Genomic DNA, 14,390 nt, shown 5'->3' on the forward strand with positions numbered 1-14,390 from the left:
GAAGGAGGTCTGGAGTATGGCTGCTCGTATTTTGCAGTGCTGGTAGCCGTTGAAAATTGTGAAGTAGCGCTTAAATTAGCTGCGTTTACGGCATTTTTATGCGGTACGGCAATATATCGGCATTAGGCTGCGCTAGGAAAATCGCAAGTGACTCCGCCGTTCGAGGTAATTTTCCATATACATAATAAAGGGAGACCCTGTCGGCCAAATATCTCCATAACTATTTTTATAAGAAACAGCGTCAGTGGCGAGAAGTAAACTCTTTTCTATCGGTGACGGCCACGTCGACCAACGACAATCTATGGATGAATCATATTTTATTTCCCTTTAAAAGGGTAAAGTACGGGACAAAAACCTCGAAAAGATTGGCGAGGTCCCGCCCTCTTAGATGTTTAGCAGAACAGCAAGATTACGGCCAGTCATACATAGGAATTCCAAAGCGGGCAAGCATTAGAGAGGGACGAGTAATACAGAAGGAAAGCAGCAAAACGGTAAACAATCACATAAACAAAAATAGCAGTATATTTAATCAACCACAGGGACAGGCAAACAATCCTACAGGCTACAGCTTTGATGTATTTGTCTCATAGGGCCACAGCGAGCAACGAGACCCAAGCGCGAAAGATTGTCGACATTTAAAAAAAAACATCCCGGTAACTCGTCGAGCAATAGTCATTATCATCATCCATGTTCCAGTACGAGCATGGGTGCGCAAAAGTTTCGTGCATGCCCTTGTCGTGGTCACTACAGCGACCGCTAATGGACTTGTGTGTCTCTAATGCCTAGTGTGGTAGTAAAAAAAAAAAGAACTTTCAGCAGTAATGAGGTCCCACAGCAGGCCTTTGGCATGTCTTTCGCCGGTGCATTTCCTTGTTGCTCTGACGTAGAGCTGCAGGATGCCGACAACATTGGCAGCTGGAGTGTCGTTGTCTAATGTACCATACATCAATAAGCTATACAGCACGCAAACTAGGCGGACAAAGGCATATTGAAGAAAGAAGGCGCTATATAATTCTGCTTTTAAAGTTGGTATTTTGTGCATAAACAACAACGAATCTGTGCAAATTCATTAAACTTTCAAGTCTGTGCAAGTGCACCATATTAAGGGTAAACACGGCGCATCATTAGCGTTCCAAAGTACGGCAATGCCAGCTGCCGTTGGCGACCGTGGCATACCTCTGTTCGCCTATAATGTCATCGTGTGCGTTCTCCGCAGCACCTTTAGGAATTCGCCATACTTTTTTCTGGCGGATAAGGATTTTATGCTTTTTTTTCACGAGACATTCTCTAAATCGCTCTTCAATCTCATGATCGGACGAGACTTGTGGTTTTATATCGTCCTAAATTTTCCTAATGACACAAATGGAGTGTCCGTGGTGAAAAAATTCCACGCGTAGCAGTGAAGTTGCATTTCATTCACTTGCTCACCTGCTTGTATACGGTACGCAATTCCATTAGGTTCTACGGGCAATTTCAGGAGAAAAAGCTAATGGTTTTGTGATGTAGCCAGGAAGCGGTTCCGTCAGCGGTTAGTGAAGGCTAATAGTCGGCAAACAGGTTGTGATGGCGACTGTTGATCGAGGCGCCTGCAACAGGCAGTTTCTGTCACCTCCGTTTTCCGTTGAACAGTTCCAAACGCCACCGCAAAAAAACTTTTCAGGTGCTTATATACACCTAATGATAGCTGTCAGGAATCGTGAGGTATTTCTGGTCTCCTGCTCTTCTTGACCCTCACGGTAGCGTAGCAATAGGACCTTTGCTTGAAGGCTTTGTTTCTTCAAGGACTGCACGTTATACACTCATGACTGTTTCCTCTGTGCTCGAGAAGCTCGCAGGCATAGGCAGTGCAATAAGGATCATTCCACGTAAATATCCTCGACTTGCGACTCGACCATCTCAGATATTCTGGTAAAAATTACGGCTAGTTATTAGATTCCGCAGAGTAATTTCCTGCTATATTCTGTGAGGTCTTTATCACGCGACATGCTTCCAAAATTTACTCAAATACATGAAATAGACTAACGGTAAAATTATTACAAAATTGGTTTTGCTAGGTAGTGTTGCCCATATTCACCTGCTGCACCTACATAGGTTTGTTTTGAGTAGGTAGTGGGGTTTATTGGTAATTTGTGTAAGAAAAATGGCTTCAGAGTCCCAAGTAATGACAGAAATTGGCCAAATTGATAAATATTTTTGTGAAAATTACGATCGATATATTTTCTGTCAATAGTTTACTTGAATATGCTAGAGCTATGCTTTAGAGTGAAATTTTCTTGCACCTATGCGTTGTACGGATTTTCTGAAAAGAAGAATGAAGCAAATATCAAAATGTCCGCTTGCGTCCACCTTCAAACCTGAAGTTAAATTGTCGACTTTCCTGTGCGGCTCTAAAACAAAGAAAACCTTGACAGACCGTTAGAACTCCTTAACCTATTCACACCCTATGCGACTTTTAGGGAGAGCGTGCATAGTACCTGCATTGGCTATGTCCGCTTTTAGAAAATTACAGCTCCATAATACCTATGGGTCACCCACCGCGGTTGCTTAGTGTCTATGGTTTTGGCCTGCTAAGCACGAGGTCGCGTGATCGAATCCCGTCCAGTGCAGCCGCATTTTGATGGGGGCGAAATGCGGAAATACCCATGTACTTAGATTTGGTCCCTCGTCAAAGAACCCTGGGTAGTCTAACATTTCGGAATCGTTCACTACGGCGTGCCTTATAGTCAATTCCTTGTTTTGGCATGCAAAAACCCACAGTTTAAATTAACACCTCTGGGTCACCGTCTCTGTAAAAGATTTTACCAAACACACGTTATCGTTCAAAGATAATAATAATAATATTTGGGGTTTTACGTGCCAAAACCACTTTCTGATTATGAGGCACGCCGTAGTGGAGGACTCCGGAAATTTTTGACCACCTGGGGTTCTTTAACGTGCGCCTAAATCCAAGCACACGGGTGTTTTCGCATTTCGCCCCCATCGAAACGCGGCCGCCATGGCCGGGATTCGATCCCGCGACCTCGTGCTCAGCAGCCCAACACCATAGCCACTGAGCAACCACGGCGGGTATCGTTCAAAGATATCCTGGACTTACTACCTGTGAATTTTCAAGCCGTTGATTGTATCGGCTTGAATAGGCGCAATATTTGGTAAACGCCCTTGCGCATACCGAAATTGCAACGTAATACGGCCAAAGTAAAGCGAAGGCCTTCACAGTGGGGGCTGAAAAGTCAAGCACAGCCCTCATAAACAGCCTTCATGTTGTGTTTCATGCCATGCAACGATATAACACATTCAGCCATACATACACGCGGGCAGATGGTGAAACCAGAGAAACCGTAGGGGAAAGTATTTAGTTAGAGGGGGGCGAATATCAACTTTTCTAGTACACACAGAAGGAATTCAATATGCAGTCGAATATGAAATAGTCAAACCGACGCGCACATGTTTACTGGAGGAAAAACAATATCCTAAAGTTAGGAATCATATCCGTACTGACTAGTGCAAAAAATGAGCCAAATATCAGGGAGAAAGTATTATTTGCACGAACAGCCTCTCAACCTCTTGAGAGCCTGGCTGCAGGCAAGCTTTCCAAGAATGAATGCCTGCTTTATGAAATGAAGGTTTCCAGAAACAATGAAAGAGTCGTAACAGAAACAAAAAGGTAATACTTAGTGGGAAAAAAAACGAAACAGAGCTGCTGGATGACTACCCTGTCGTAAAGAACTGTTGAAGGGCCTGTTTCAAGGGAAACATTTCTCGTTGTAGCTTAAGAGGCATCAATGTTACATGAGTTTTGCCACAATCGCCATAGGGCAAAATGGAAACGAAACTGGTTGGTAGGCATAGACGCTTCCGCCGGGAAGCCGAAAACAAAACATGTATCATCCATTTTTTTTCTGCACTGCTTCGAAATATGTTGCTCCCATTTCACTTCTGATAATTTTCAAGGTTTTGTTTAGCAGACGATGAATAGTTACAATATTCAAAAGCCGGTTGTTGAGAATTACTTAGCTAGTTTCGATATTCTAAAATACAGAATAGTGTATTTAGGAATATGAATGCCAATAATAATAATCATCCTCAGTCTATTTTATGTCCACTGTAGGATGGAGGCCTCTCCTTACGATCTCCAATTATCCCTGTCCTGCGCCAACCGATTCCAACGTGCGTGCGCGCATTTCCTAATTTCATCAACCCACCTTGTCTTCTGCCGTCCTCGACCACCGCATCCCTTCTCTTGGTACCCATTCTGTAACCCCAATAGCCCAACGGTTATCTGACATGCGTAATACATGACCTGCCCAGCTCCATTTTGTTCTCGCATAGCCAATTATAATATCGACTATACGCGTTTGTTCTCTTACCCAAAGCGCTCTCTTTCTGTCTCCTAACGTTATGCCTAGCATTCTTCGTTTCAGTGCTCTTTGCGCGCTCCTTAACTTGTTCTCAAGCTCCTTTGTGGGTCTCAAAGTCTCTGCCCCACATGTCAGCACCGGTAAAATGAAATGATTACATACCTTCCTTTACAATGATAATGGTAAGCTTACAGTGAGCAGCTGACAATGTCTACCGTATGCGCTCAAACCCATTTTTATTCTCTAAATTTCCTTCTCCTGATGAGGGGTTCCTGTTATTAATTCACCTAGGCGAAATCACTCCTTCACATATTCTAGAGGCTGACGGGCGATCCTGAACTCTTGTTCCCTTGCCGGCTATTCATCATTATCTTTGTTTTCTGCATACTAATCTTCAACCCCACTCTTACACTCTCTAATTTAAGGTCCTCAATCATATGTTCTAACTCGTCTGCAGTGTTGCTGAATAGAACCATATCATCTGCAAAGCAAAGGTTGCTGAGATATTCGACGTCTATCCTTACTCCGAAGTCTTCCCAGTTTAATAGTTTGAATACTTCTTCCAATCACGCTATGAATAACATTGGGGAGATTGTGTCTCCTTGTATGACCGCATTCCTTATAGGTATCTTCCTACTTTTCTTGTGTAGAATTAAGGTAGCTGTGAAATGTATGTATATATTTTCCAGGATGGTTATGTAAGTGATCTGTACTTTTCCATTACGTAATGCTTCTATGACTGCTGGTATATCTACAGTATCAATTGTCTTTTCGTAATCTCTGAAAACCATATAGAGAGGCTAATTGTACTCTGCGGATTTATCAATTACCTTTTTAATTACTTGGATGTGACTTATGTTAGTGAAGAGTAACCCTCTCTGAAGCCAGCCTGTTCCCTTGGTTGAGTGAAGTCCAGTGTTGCCCTTATTCTATCATAAACTATCTTGCTCAATATATTATATGATACTTGGAGTAAGCTTATGGTTCCATATTTTTTCAATTCTTTAACGTCACCCTTTTTGTGGATAAGTATAATGTTTGCATTCTTCCAGTTTTCTGAGAACCTTCAAGTTAATTGACACTTCGTATAGAGAGCCACCAGTTTTTCGAGCATTGAGGTCTCCTCCATCTTCGAATAAATCGGCTGTTTGTCCATCTTCTGCCGCTTTTCACCGTTTCACATCTTGCAAGGCCCTTCTGACATCATCACTAGTTATAGGAGTTATAGGAGGAGTCTCTGCACCCTGTTTATTACTGCTTCGAATGCAGGTATCGTGGCTCCTCTGGGTACTGTACAGGTCAGTATAGATTTGTTCGCTGCTTTTACTATGCCTTCGAGATTGCCCATGATATTACCCTGCGTATCCTTCAGTGCATAAATCTTGCTTTGTCTTATGCCAAGTTATATTCTCACCAATTTCAGGCTGCAGCCTTTCTTTACAGCTTCTTGAGTCTTTCTGACGTTATAATTTCAAATATCCCATATTTTCGCCTTCTTGATCAGTTTTGATAGTTCCGCGAATTCCATCTGATCTCTTGAGTTGGACACTTTCATTTTTTGTCATTTGTTTATTAAGTCCTTAGTAACTTGGGAGAGCTTGCCGACTGGTTGCACTGGCGCCTTGCCTCTCACTTCAATTGCTGCCTCTGAAGCCAGCCTAATTAGAGTTTCATCCGTTACCTCTATGCCATCTAGATCTCTCTGTTCTAAGGCTGCATATCTGTTTCGAAGTGCCAGCCTGATTTTGTCTGCTTTTACCCTTACTGGGTCTAAGTGGGCCTGTTAGTTCTTGATCAATTTCACTCTTTCTTTCTTCAAAGTCAGGTGAATCCTAGCTTTCACTAACCTTTGGTCACTGCTCTTTACCCTACCTAATCTTTATACATCCTGCACTATGCTGGGATCTGGAGAAAGTATGAAGTCAATTTCATTTCTTGTTTGGAAATTAGGGCTTTTCCAGGTCCATTTTGTGTTGCTACAGTTCCTGAACATAGTGTTCACTATTCACAGAATATTTATTTCAGCAAATTCTACCAATAACTAGCGTTCCCAGAGTGGACGCCGAGGTTGGCAATTGCTTGTTCACCAGCCTGTTTTTTCACACTTTTGCATTAAGGTCGCCCACTGCTACAGTGTACTGAGTTTGACCTTTCCTCATCGCTAATTGAACATGTTTATAAAGCTAATCTACTGCATCATTATCGTGAGTCGAAGCTGGAGCTTTGGCTTGTACTACCTTTAATATACAGCTCTTAATAGGTTTGATTACGACTACTGCTACCCTCTCATTAATGCTGTCGCATTTGTCAATGGATGAGGAATCCTACCCCGTATTGCTTCTTATCTGGCAGAGCTCTATTATAGAGGACACGGCTTATTAGAGAGCACTGTATAAGCATCCCCAGTTTGTCTAATCTCACTAAGTCCAATGATATCCCAAACAATGTCTCATAGTTCCTCAAAGAGTCCTGCTAAGCTAGCCTCACTCGACAGAGTTCGGGCGTTAAAGGTTGCGAGGGTCAGTTTCCATTGGCGGCCTGTCCGGGTCCAGAGATTCTTAGCACCCTCTGCTGCATTACAGGTCTGACCACCACCTTGGTGAGGTGTTCCGCAGCAGCTGGAGTAGGAGACGCATGGGTTAATTGTAGGAATCACGAAGGATGTAGTGGCCGAATACTGCACCAGGGAGGCCAATTTATGTTCTGTTGAGGGAGTGTCTTGGTTGATGCTTAGTGCGCCTTCCTAATGTGGTCGCACCTGGATTATTATAGCCCCATTCGCTCTCGGCATGTTTTGCTGGTGTTAGGCGCCACTGAAAGCCTCGAAATTTTGTTTACTGGAGGAGGTGAAATTCGAGCTCACCATTCTCGGATAAAAAAAAGAAAAAAAATCATTTTTCAGACGAGAATCGGAATTTCCGACTATGGCGGCGAGGCATCCGACATAGCTCTGTCGGATAATCCCGTATGCGGCTAGGTTACCTTATCGCGGAAAAGCCTCGCCCAGAAGGCCTTACATGCTTAAACGATCCGTTTATTTATCCGCCGTCGGCGGGTGTGCACAATATAGCGCTAGTTCTCAGTGGTCCTCATATCGTGGTTCCCGCAATCTCACGTACTCATGAGGCCATGAACGCTCCTGGGGGCACGATATATTAACGCGATAGCGTTAAGGAGCTCGTGTCGCAGAAAAGCCGGTGTCGTCGGCGTCGGTGTCGGCGTCGGTGTCAGCGTCATTGTCGGCGTTTGCGGCGTTGACCGTGAACGATAAATCACGGCAGGCGCTTCATAAATAAAAAGCAACTTCCAAGATTGGCCCGGTGGGAATCGAACCAGGGTCTCCGGAGTGTGAGGCGGAGACGCTACCACTCAGCCACGAGTTCGATGCTTCCAAGCGGTGCAAACGCGCCTCTAGTGAATGCGGTGTTGCCTTCGAAACGAGCCGTGGAAAGTTATACTGCGGTGCATATCGGTAATTATGAACATGTAACGTACAGAAGTCACAATTACACGAGTTGCGAAGTGCGTTTCCGCTGCATTTCTTCTGCGCTTTCCGCACACGCAGAGCCATCTTGCGGCAAATACAGAAGACCCCCTCCTCTCAATGTACGGCGCTGCCCCGACAGGAGGCGCGCCGCGCGCGCATTGGGACCGCTGCCAGGCGCGTCGCGGGACTCCCTCTCCCCTGACGACGCTTCGCCGTGCTCCCGGTTTAGATTACTATCCATCTCTCTGCCCGTGCCGATCACGACGTTTGGCTGGCGTAGATCGTTTCCCCTCCGAGACACCGAGTTCTTTGGTTCGTTTCGTTCGCTCAGGCGCACGTTTCGTTGCCGCGCCGAACGCTGCGTTGCTCTACGCTCACCGCGTGATAGGTGGGCGCGAAGTCCGATGCGGGGCGCATCGTAAGTGATTGCTGTGCCGTAGCGCATTGTCTTATACCCCTTGGCGGGTCGACGGGAACGCTGTCGCGTCCCACTCTTGACGGCGAAGCTTAAGCGTCCTCCAATTTTTTTCGGGGAGTATGAGCAGCACTTAAAAAAAAGCCTCTCTGAAAAAAAGGAAGAAAACGGTTCAGCGCTTACCAAGAAGCCCAGAGTCGTGTATACGCGGACATGGCCCCGTCCACTTATTGACGTGTCTGCCTGTTTCTGGCCGTCGTTTGCATATCTACCAAAACTTTCGCTTCCGAATAAATACTAAGAGTGGCGAGACGGGCTGCCAAAGCAATGTGGTTCTTAGCCGCGCATAAGGCAGATGACCGAATTTGTATTTTTAACTTGTATTCGCCTGCTCATCATTATTACCAGTTGGAGTCGAGCTTCGTATTAGAACTGCCAAGAAGACTACTTGCGAAAGAGGCGCAATTTCACAAAGTCGCCGCGTGAAGATAGGGTGTTGCTGCTAGCAAAGGGACGTGCAGTACTTCGTTAGCGATTGAGCAGCAATTTGGAACTAAAGAAAGCCTATTTTGATAATTTTTTCAAAAATTAACGCTTTCGTGTCGTCTGGGGAGTCATCAAATCATATTAATAACCTTGCATTTCTCTCGTGTGATCTCGATCACATCACAATAGTAAGCCTGAGTGCCAAGATAGAATGATATTTCAAGGAGTTCCATTCATCTTTGCGGAGGTTATGGTTATATTAATTTTTTTTCCTTTCCAGCTTCAAGCGGCGCATACATTCTTGAATGACAACAAAGACGTGTTCGCCGCTCTCACCATTTTGCCTCCTGTGAGTCCGTGACGATAAAGTGAAACATGTCACGTTTTGTATTTTTCAGCATGTGGCAAGTTCAGAAGTTTTATTGTTTAACGCCGGAACGCATTTCAGTAAGCGTTAGCGGAGCATATGTAAATCACATGGGTGTAGGCTCTCCACCATGTCTAAAGGCAACGAAAGCTTAAAAGCGGGAGTATTCATTGATTATTACCTTGTATCTATACAACAGAATAGGCAGCTATGTTCGACGGCAACTGGTGTATTTACATGTGTTCTTTAAGTATAATAAACTTCAGCCGCAGCAAAAAACTCGAAAGAATAAAAATGTCTTGTATGTTAGCTAATCGTGGGTTACAATGTGTAAAAATGTCCGCTACGTTGTAACTGGAAGAGAACAAACATTTCACAAATTATATCATCATGCATTTATATTTTTATCAGAGCTGTTTGTCAAACTCTATAGCTAGTCCATAACGATCGACTAGACGGCCATCACGAACAGCAACTGGCTGGCGCTTTACCTTACTCGCAATATTTTTCGAATGACAGCATCACGATCGGAAGTATTTCTTTAGAGCCCACTTAACCTGGCCCTCCTATTGCAAGATGAGAGGGAGGTGACCAAGTATGATGATGACTTTAATAAAAGTGCGGCCGCAACAAATATTCCAGGCAATGTTAAAGAAGCGTAGGGGCAGATGAGAGTACCATCCAGTTTTTGTTAGCCAAACTAAAGATTATGTCACCATTCATTCGCATCAAATGGCTTTTATTTCTCCAATTCTACATTTCCATGACTTCTCACACAATGCAATTTTCTATGAATTTTTTGAACACTGCACTGAAGGGGCCTAAAAATTTCTCTAAATAGCGTGCGGTGAGGTTTAAGATTTGTTTAAAAGTCAATCAAAAGTTTTCCTTTATTGGCTGTGGAGGTTTAGTACTTGTCTATATTACTGCTGATGAAACGGTGTCTTTTGTTTTTATTGAGCACTATTCGGTTCCATGTCCTCCGGAGTCTTTCGGGGGGGGGTTAACCCCCCTCCGGAGACACCACAGCCTCTTCCCCCCCCCCCCCCCCTTATCATGTCAGTACCAGAGTTTAGTCACCCATATCATTTGAGGTTTCTTTTTACTTGTCTCGACCTTTTCACTTAAACTTTAATTTTGGGTAATAGCTTACTGTATCATTCTAAGTGTGGACGCCTACGGATTTTAATTCATACTTTGCTTTATTTCTGCAAATCCTCACAACAGGAGAACAAGGGAATTACAAGTACCAGCGGCGGCTGCCTCCACCGCATTTTCTCACTTCAACATTGTTTTAAATTTCCAAAGTAAACACCTTGACCATACACAATATATTTAAAGGGACACTAAAGTTTACCAGAAACTCAAGTTAAAGTGGTAGAGCAATGTTCTAGAACGTCTAAGGCGTCAATTTAATCGCGAACAGAGCTTTAGTACCCGAGAAATTGTGGTAAATGCATGACACGATTTGAGACCCCCCAGCGACATTCCGGTACTAGCGCGATGACGAAAGGACTCCTTATAATTTGTGTTACTAATACCCAAGTACTCGTATTAAAAATATCATTTCATTCGATTATAAGACGAAAAAAAATGCTACTTGTCTACGTCTATTCGATTCTAAGAAAAAATAACATTTTGACGTTACCCTTCAGGTATATGGGTGTTCGAAAGGTTTCGTTTTCGCTCGACTCTGCGCCGCGCACTCTTTGGAGTTTCAGTACTTTTGTTATCGCGTCGTGCTGTGAGGGTTCTGCTGGCTCGCGAAACTTTCATTTGGAACAAGCAGCGAGAATGCCGCGTCCATGTGATGTCGTGGGAAGCCCTCGTTGCTTTCCCGCTCCGTAGAGCCGGTGTCGAGGCCGCCGTCGTAGTACGCAACGACGCCGGCAGTGCGAGCCCTCAGCAGCAGGTCGCGCTCGTCGGTCCTCAAATCGCTGAAGTTGAGACCACCATCGCCAACCAATCTGTCGGTGTCAGGGTCCATTGCGACGAGCGTCGAAGTTTGCGTGATAAATTGAAGTACCAGCTTATGGGCGTCTTGCGCTGGAGTTTGAGGTATAGTAGCGGCGCCTGATGGCGGTGCGGGAAACGACATCTGGGTCGTGCCAGCTTGGATCGTATGGGCAGGTTGCAAGTGCATAGGCGGCGCCCTGTCTTTCCGACCCCTAGCGGCACCTGACGAATAGTTGCGCGAATGTGGTAGGATAACTCACGGCGTCAGCAGCCCGCGCTGCGTGTTTGGCGTCCTGCCAAACGGTAGCGATGGCGCTAAACAGCGTGCCGATATTAATTTTAACCGGGTTTCGGGAATAACAAGATCTTCATAGCTTTTTTCGTGAAAAGAATTTAGAGAAAGGAAGTCGTCTATTTGAAGTGGGGCACGTCTAGGACGTGAGGGAAGTGTTGAACTCGCACTAATCGGAAGTGACTGCTAGGTTTATTCCGCAAACGAAAAATAATGCACCAGCGAGATGCGTGAAGCTCAGCGTAAGTTACTTCGTTATCTACTGTGTGGACGCATGAAATTATAGGCGACATTGATTCTTGAAGATCGGCGACAGCAGACACATTCTAGCGGGGAGCTGCGATTGCCGTGCTGGCATAGCAGGGAAGTGCAAGGACGCCGCGGTAGTTTCCCTGTACATACAGGACGGCAAATATGAATCCAAAACATCTCATCCAGGAACGTGGAGCGTACGAACAACTCGTAAGACCTACCAGAGGTATTCTAACGTTGCTCTCCCCAAACACAGAAAAAAGGGGATGAACTTACCAGTTGTGTTAGACTACGCTGGGAAAATATTTTCGCCCAAGTTACTGGAAGTGCGATACTCTTATGTTGCGATTTTTTCAGTGCGTGCGAAGGAGGTTCCAATAAACCACGTTGTCAAAAATTTTGGTTATCGCAACTGCCCCTTCGTTGATAATATGCTGGGCGCAGAAGGGCGTATGCCAGCTCAGCCGGCTGCAACCCCTCCTCAAATCTCTCAGCAAGCCCTAGCGCTGTTTGAATGGGAGAGGTTTGGGAAAGAGTTCCACAACTTTACTGCAGTACAGTGTGGGAACAAACTACTTTGTTTGCTGCATATCCTGGTACGCACTGCAGGCAGTGGCGTAGCAACGGGGGGGGGGGGGGGCAGGTCCAAGGGGCCTGTGTGGGGGTGTCACATATACGTCTGGAGACACACGGAAATTGTTGATAACCTCACCTTCCTCGAATAAACCCGGGGGAGGGGGGGAGGGGCCAGAAGACCTATGGGCCCCGGGTGCCAGACGACCTAGCTACGCCACTGACTGCAGGTGTCCCGTTGCTGCCATCATTGCTGTAAAAGCAAAGAATTCAGCGTTACAACGCACTTGATATAACGCCGGAACATAAAACAGCTTATGCCGTCTGACGAGCGCTATCCAGTGTTAACGCCGTTCTGCTTCATACGGTCGGCTTGGAAACCTGTAAAACTTTGTTCCTCGTGAGTTGGTGTACGTGCTGTTGCAGCCCACTACTCAACAGCTCGGGTTGGACTTCGGCATTGCTCAGAAAAGGCAACAGCTACGTGCGAAACAGTCCCCATACAGGCTTTCCGAACGCAAGCGGGCCGGTCGTATCCTGCCGGTTCCGGGCTCGCCGCCGCGAGGGGCACCCTAGTAGGCGCGGGAACAACGTTCGCAACCTGCCTATTGAGCCCTGGCCGTGGCGAAGCACGTTTCTAGGCAGAGTTTTGCGTCGATTCGCACTTTTTTATGCCCTGGTGCGAGTGCGAAAAGGCTCGTCACTTCTCACAGACCACGCCGACCACGCTGCAAGCTCGCCGCAGCCTATAGTTTAACGAAAACGGATTCTCCGTGTGCCGTGGGACGTAATGTGGGACGTAATTTGTTTCTCCTTCCGCTAGCCGCCATACTCCCGCTTTCGCTCTGCTGTAGGCTCTGTCTTGGCTCTGTTTCTGGCCGCGCGTTTGCGTTTTGCGCAGAAAAGCTGTAGCGCCGTCTGCGGACGCTGTTCTACTCACCGATGGCGCAACGTCACTATAAGACCATGAGGTCAGTACTCCTCGATCGGAGTGCGGGTGATTTGAACTGCGCTAGAAGTACGCGGACGCTTCAGAACGCATTTTCTCTTAAAATAAATCTCGCCTTGGCACGAAACAAGCGTTTCGAGGTTTCTGTGATGGTACTTCAACAGTCCACGTTGACTTAATAGTAACCTTTAGTGTCCCCTTAAATATACAAACAGGGCAAAGGTTATTATATTTTTAAAAAGAAGGAGGTAGCCAATTAAAAATTTTTTCTAAGCGCATGGATACCTTATGCCTAGAGAATGAATATGTTACTGTATGTTCACCTCGCTTCAAAATGCTTTGCATAATTTTTGAACATGAAATAAAAAAACATGTAGAATTTAGTGACCCTTTCGGCAGAGCCTGTTTTCAACGGCGTGTGAAATGCACATGCATGTTATGTATCTGATAATCGCTTCTCTTTCCAGCAAGCAAAGCTAACATATAATTAAAGAACAATGCTAATAATTTACAAAATTTATTAGGGATGGAAACATCGTCACTTGCATGCAGAGGTCGTTATTATACACAGGGTGTTTCAATTAGCTACCGTGCACCAAGATATAAAAAAGAAAGCAATGCGTTACTTGAAGAAAACCTACTGCATATTGTTTCCAGTATAGTGGAGTAGCTGTCACTAATTTTTGTTACTGAGATTTAATTAGGTTAATGTACATAATTATATAACTCGAGACGTACTATTATAATTATCAGTGCGTCCTTGAGGCACTTGTAGGCACATCCAAGGGACATCTAAGTGCGGTATTTTTACCGACCTAATAATTGCTTACAAATTTTTTCCGACTGATAAATAAATCCCGGAAAATATGGCAAATGCCTCGTGGCTGCGTTTCCACGCGCATTATAAAGCAGCGTCCTCGAAAAGGTGCCTTCTGAGCCAGAACGGAATGAAGGAGGAAGAGGAGGAATGAACGTTTATTGTAAGAAAAAGCGAGAAAGTCTTCGTTCTTCGCTCTATGCTGGCGGCTGTCTAAGTCATGAAAGCTGTTGGCTAATTCCGTAGCCCAGGCCTGGTCCACCAGACTTCGCTGATCTTCCAGGCTATGTGCCTTTAACATTGCCTCCCACGTTTCTTCGATCCCTTGTAGCGGTTCTGAGGCATCATCTTGACTGTTTTTCTCGCTGTTCGGGCACGCCAACGCCATGTGTAGGAGCGTGTTTGGTACATCACAATACCGGCATAGGTATGCGAATT

The 14,390-nt window shown here is 45.3% G+C and overlaps 1 protein-coding gene across 16 annotated transcripts in view; it reads left to right on the plus strand.

Annotated features, from left to right (window-relative positions):
• Positions 1-14,390, plus strand: part of LOC135908735 (uncharacterized) — a 1,076,237-nt gene that overhangs the window by 1,018,024 nt on the left and 43,823 nt on the right. For all 16 annotated transcript variants that reach the window (XM_070529152.1, XM_070529157.1, XM_070529150.1 and 13 more), the window contains one exon: positions 9,027-9,095. In XM_070529152.1, coding sequence (XP_070385253.1) covers positions 9,027-9,095 — 69 coding nt within the window. The remainder of the gene's footprint in view (positions 1-9,026; positions 9,096-14,390) is intronic.

This window comes from Dermacentor albipictus, unplaced genomic scaffold (genome assembly GCF_038994185.2).
Source record: "Dermacentor albipictus isolate Rhodes 1998 colony unplaced genomic scaffold, USDA_Dalb.pri_finalv2 scaffold_18, whole genome shotgun sequence".
Classification (NCBI taxonomy): domain Eukaryota; kingdom Metazoa; phylum Arthropoda; class Arachnida; order Ixodida; family Ixodidae; genus Dermacentor; species Dermacentor albipictus.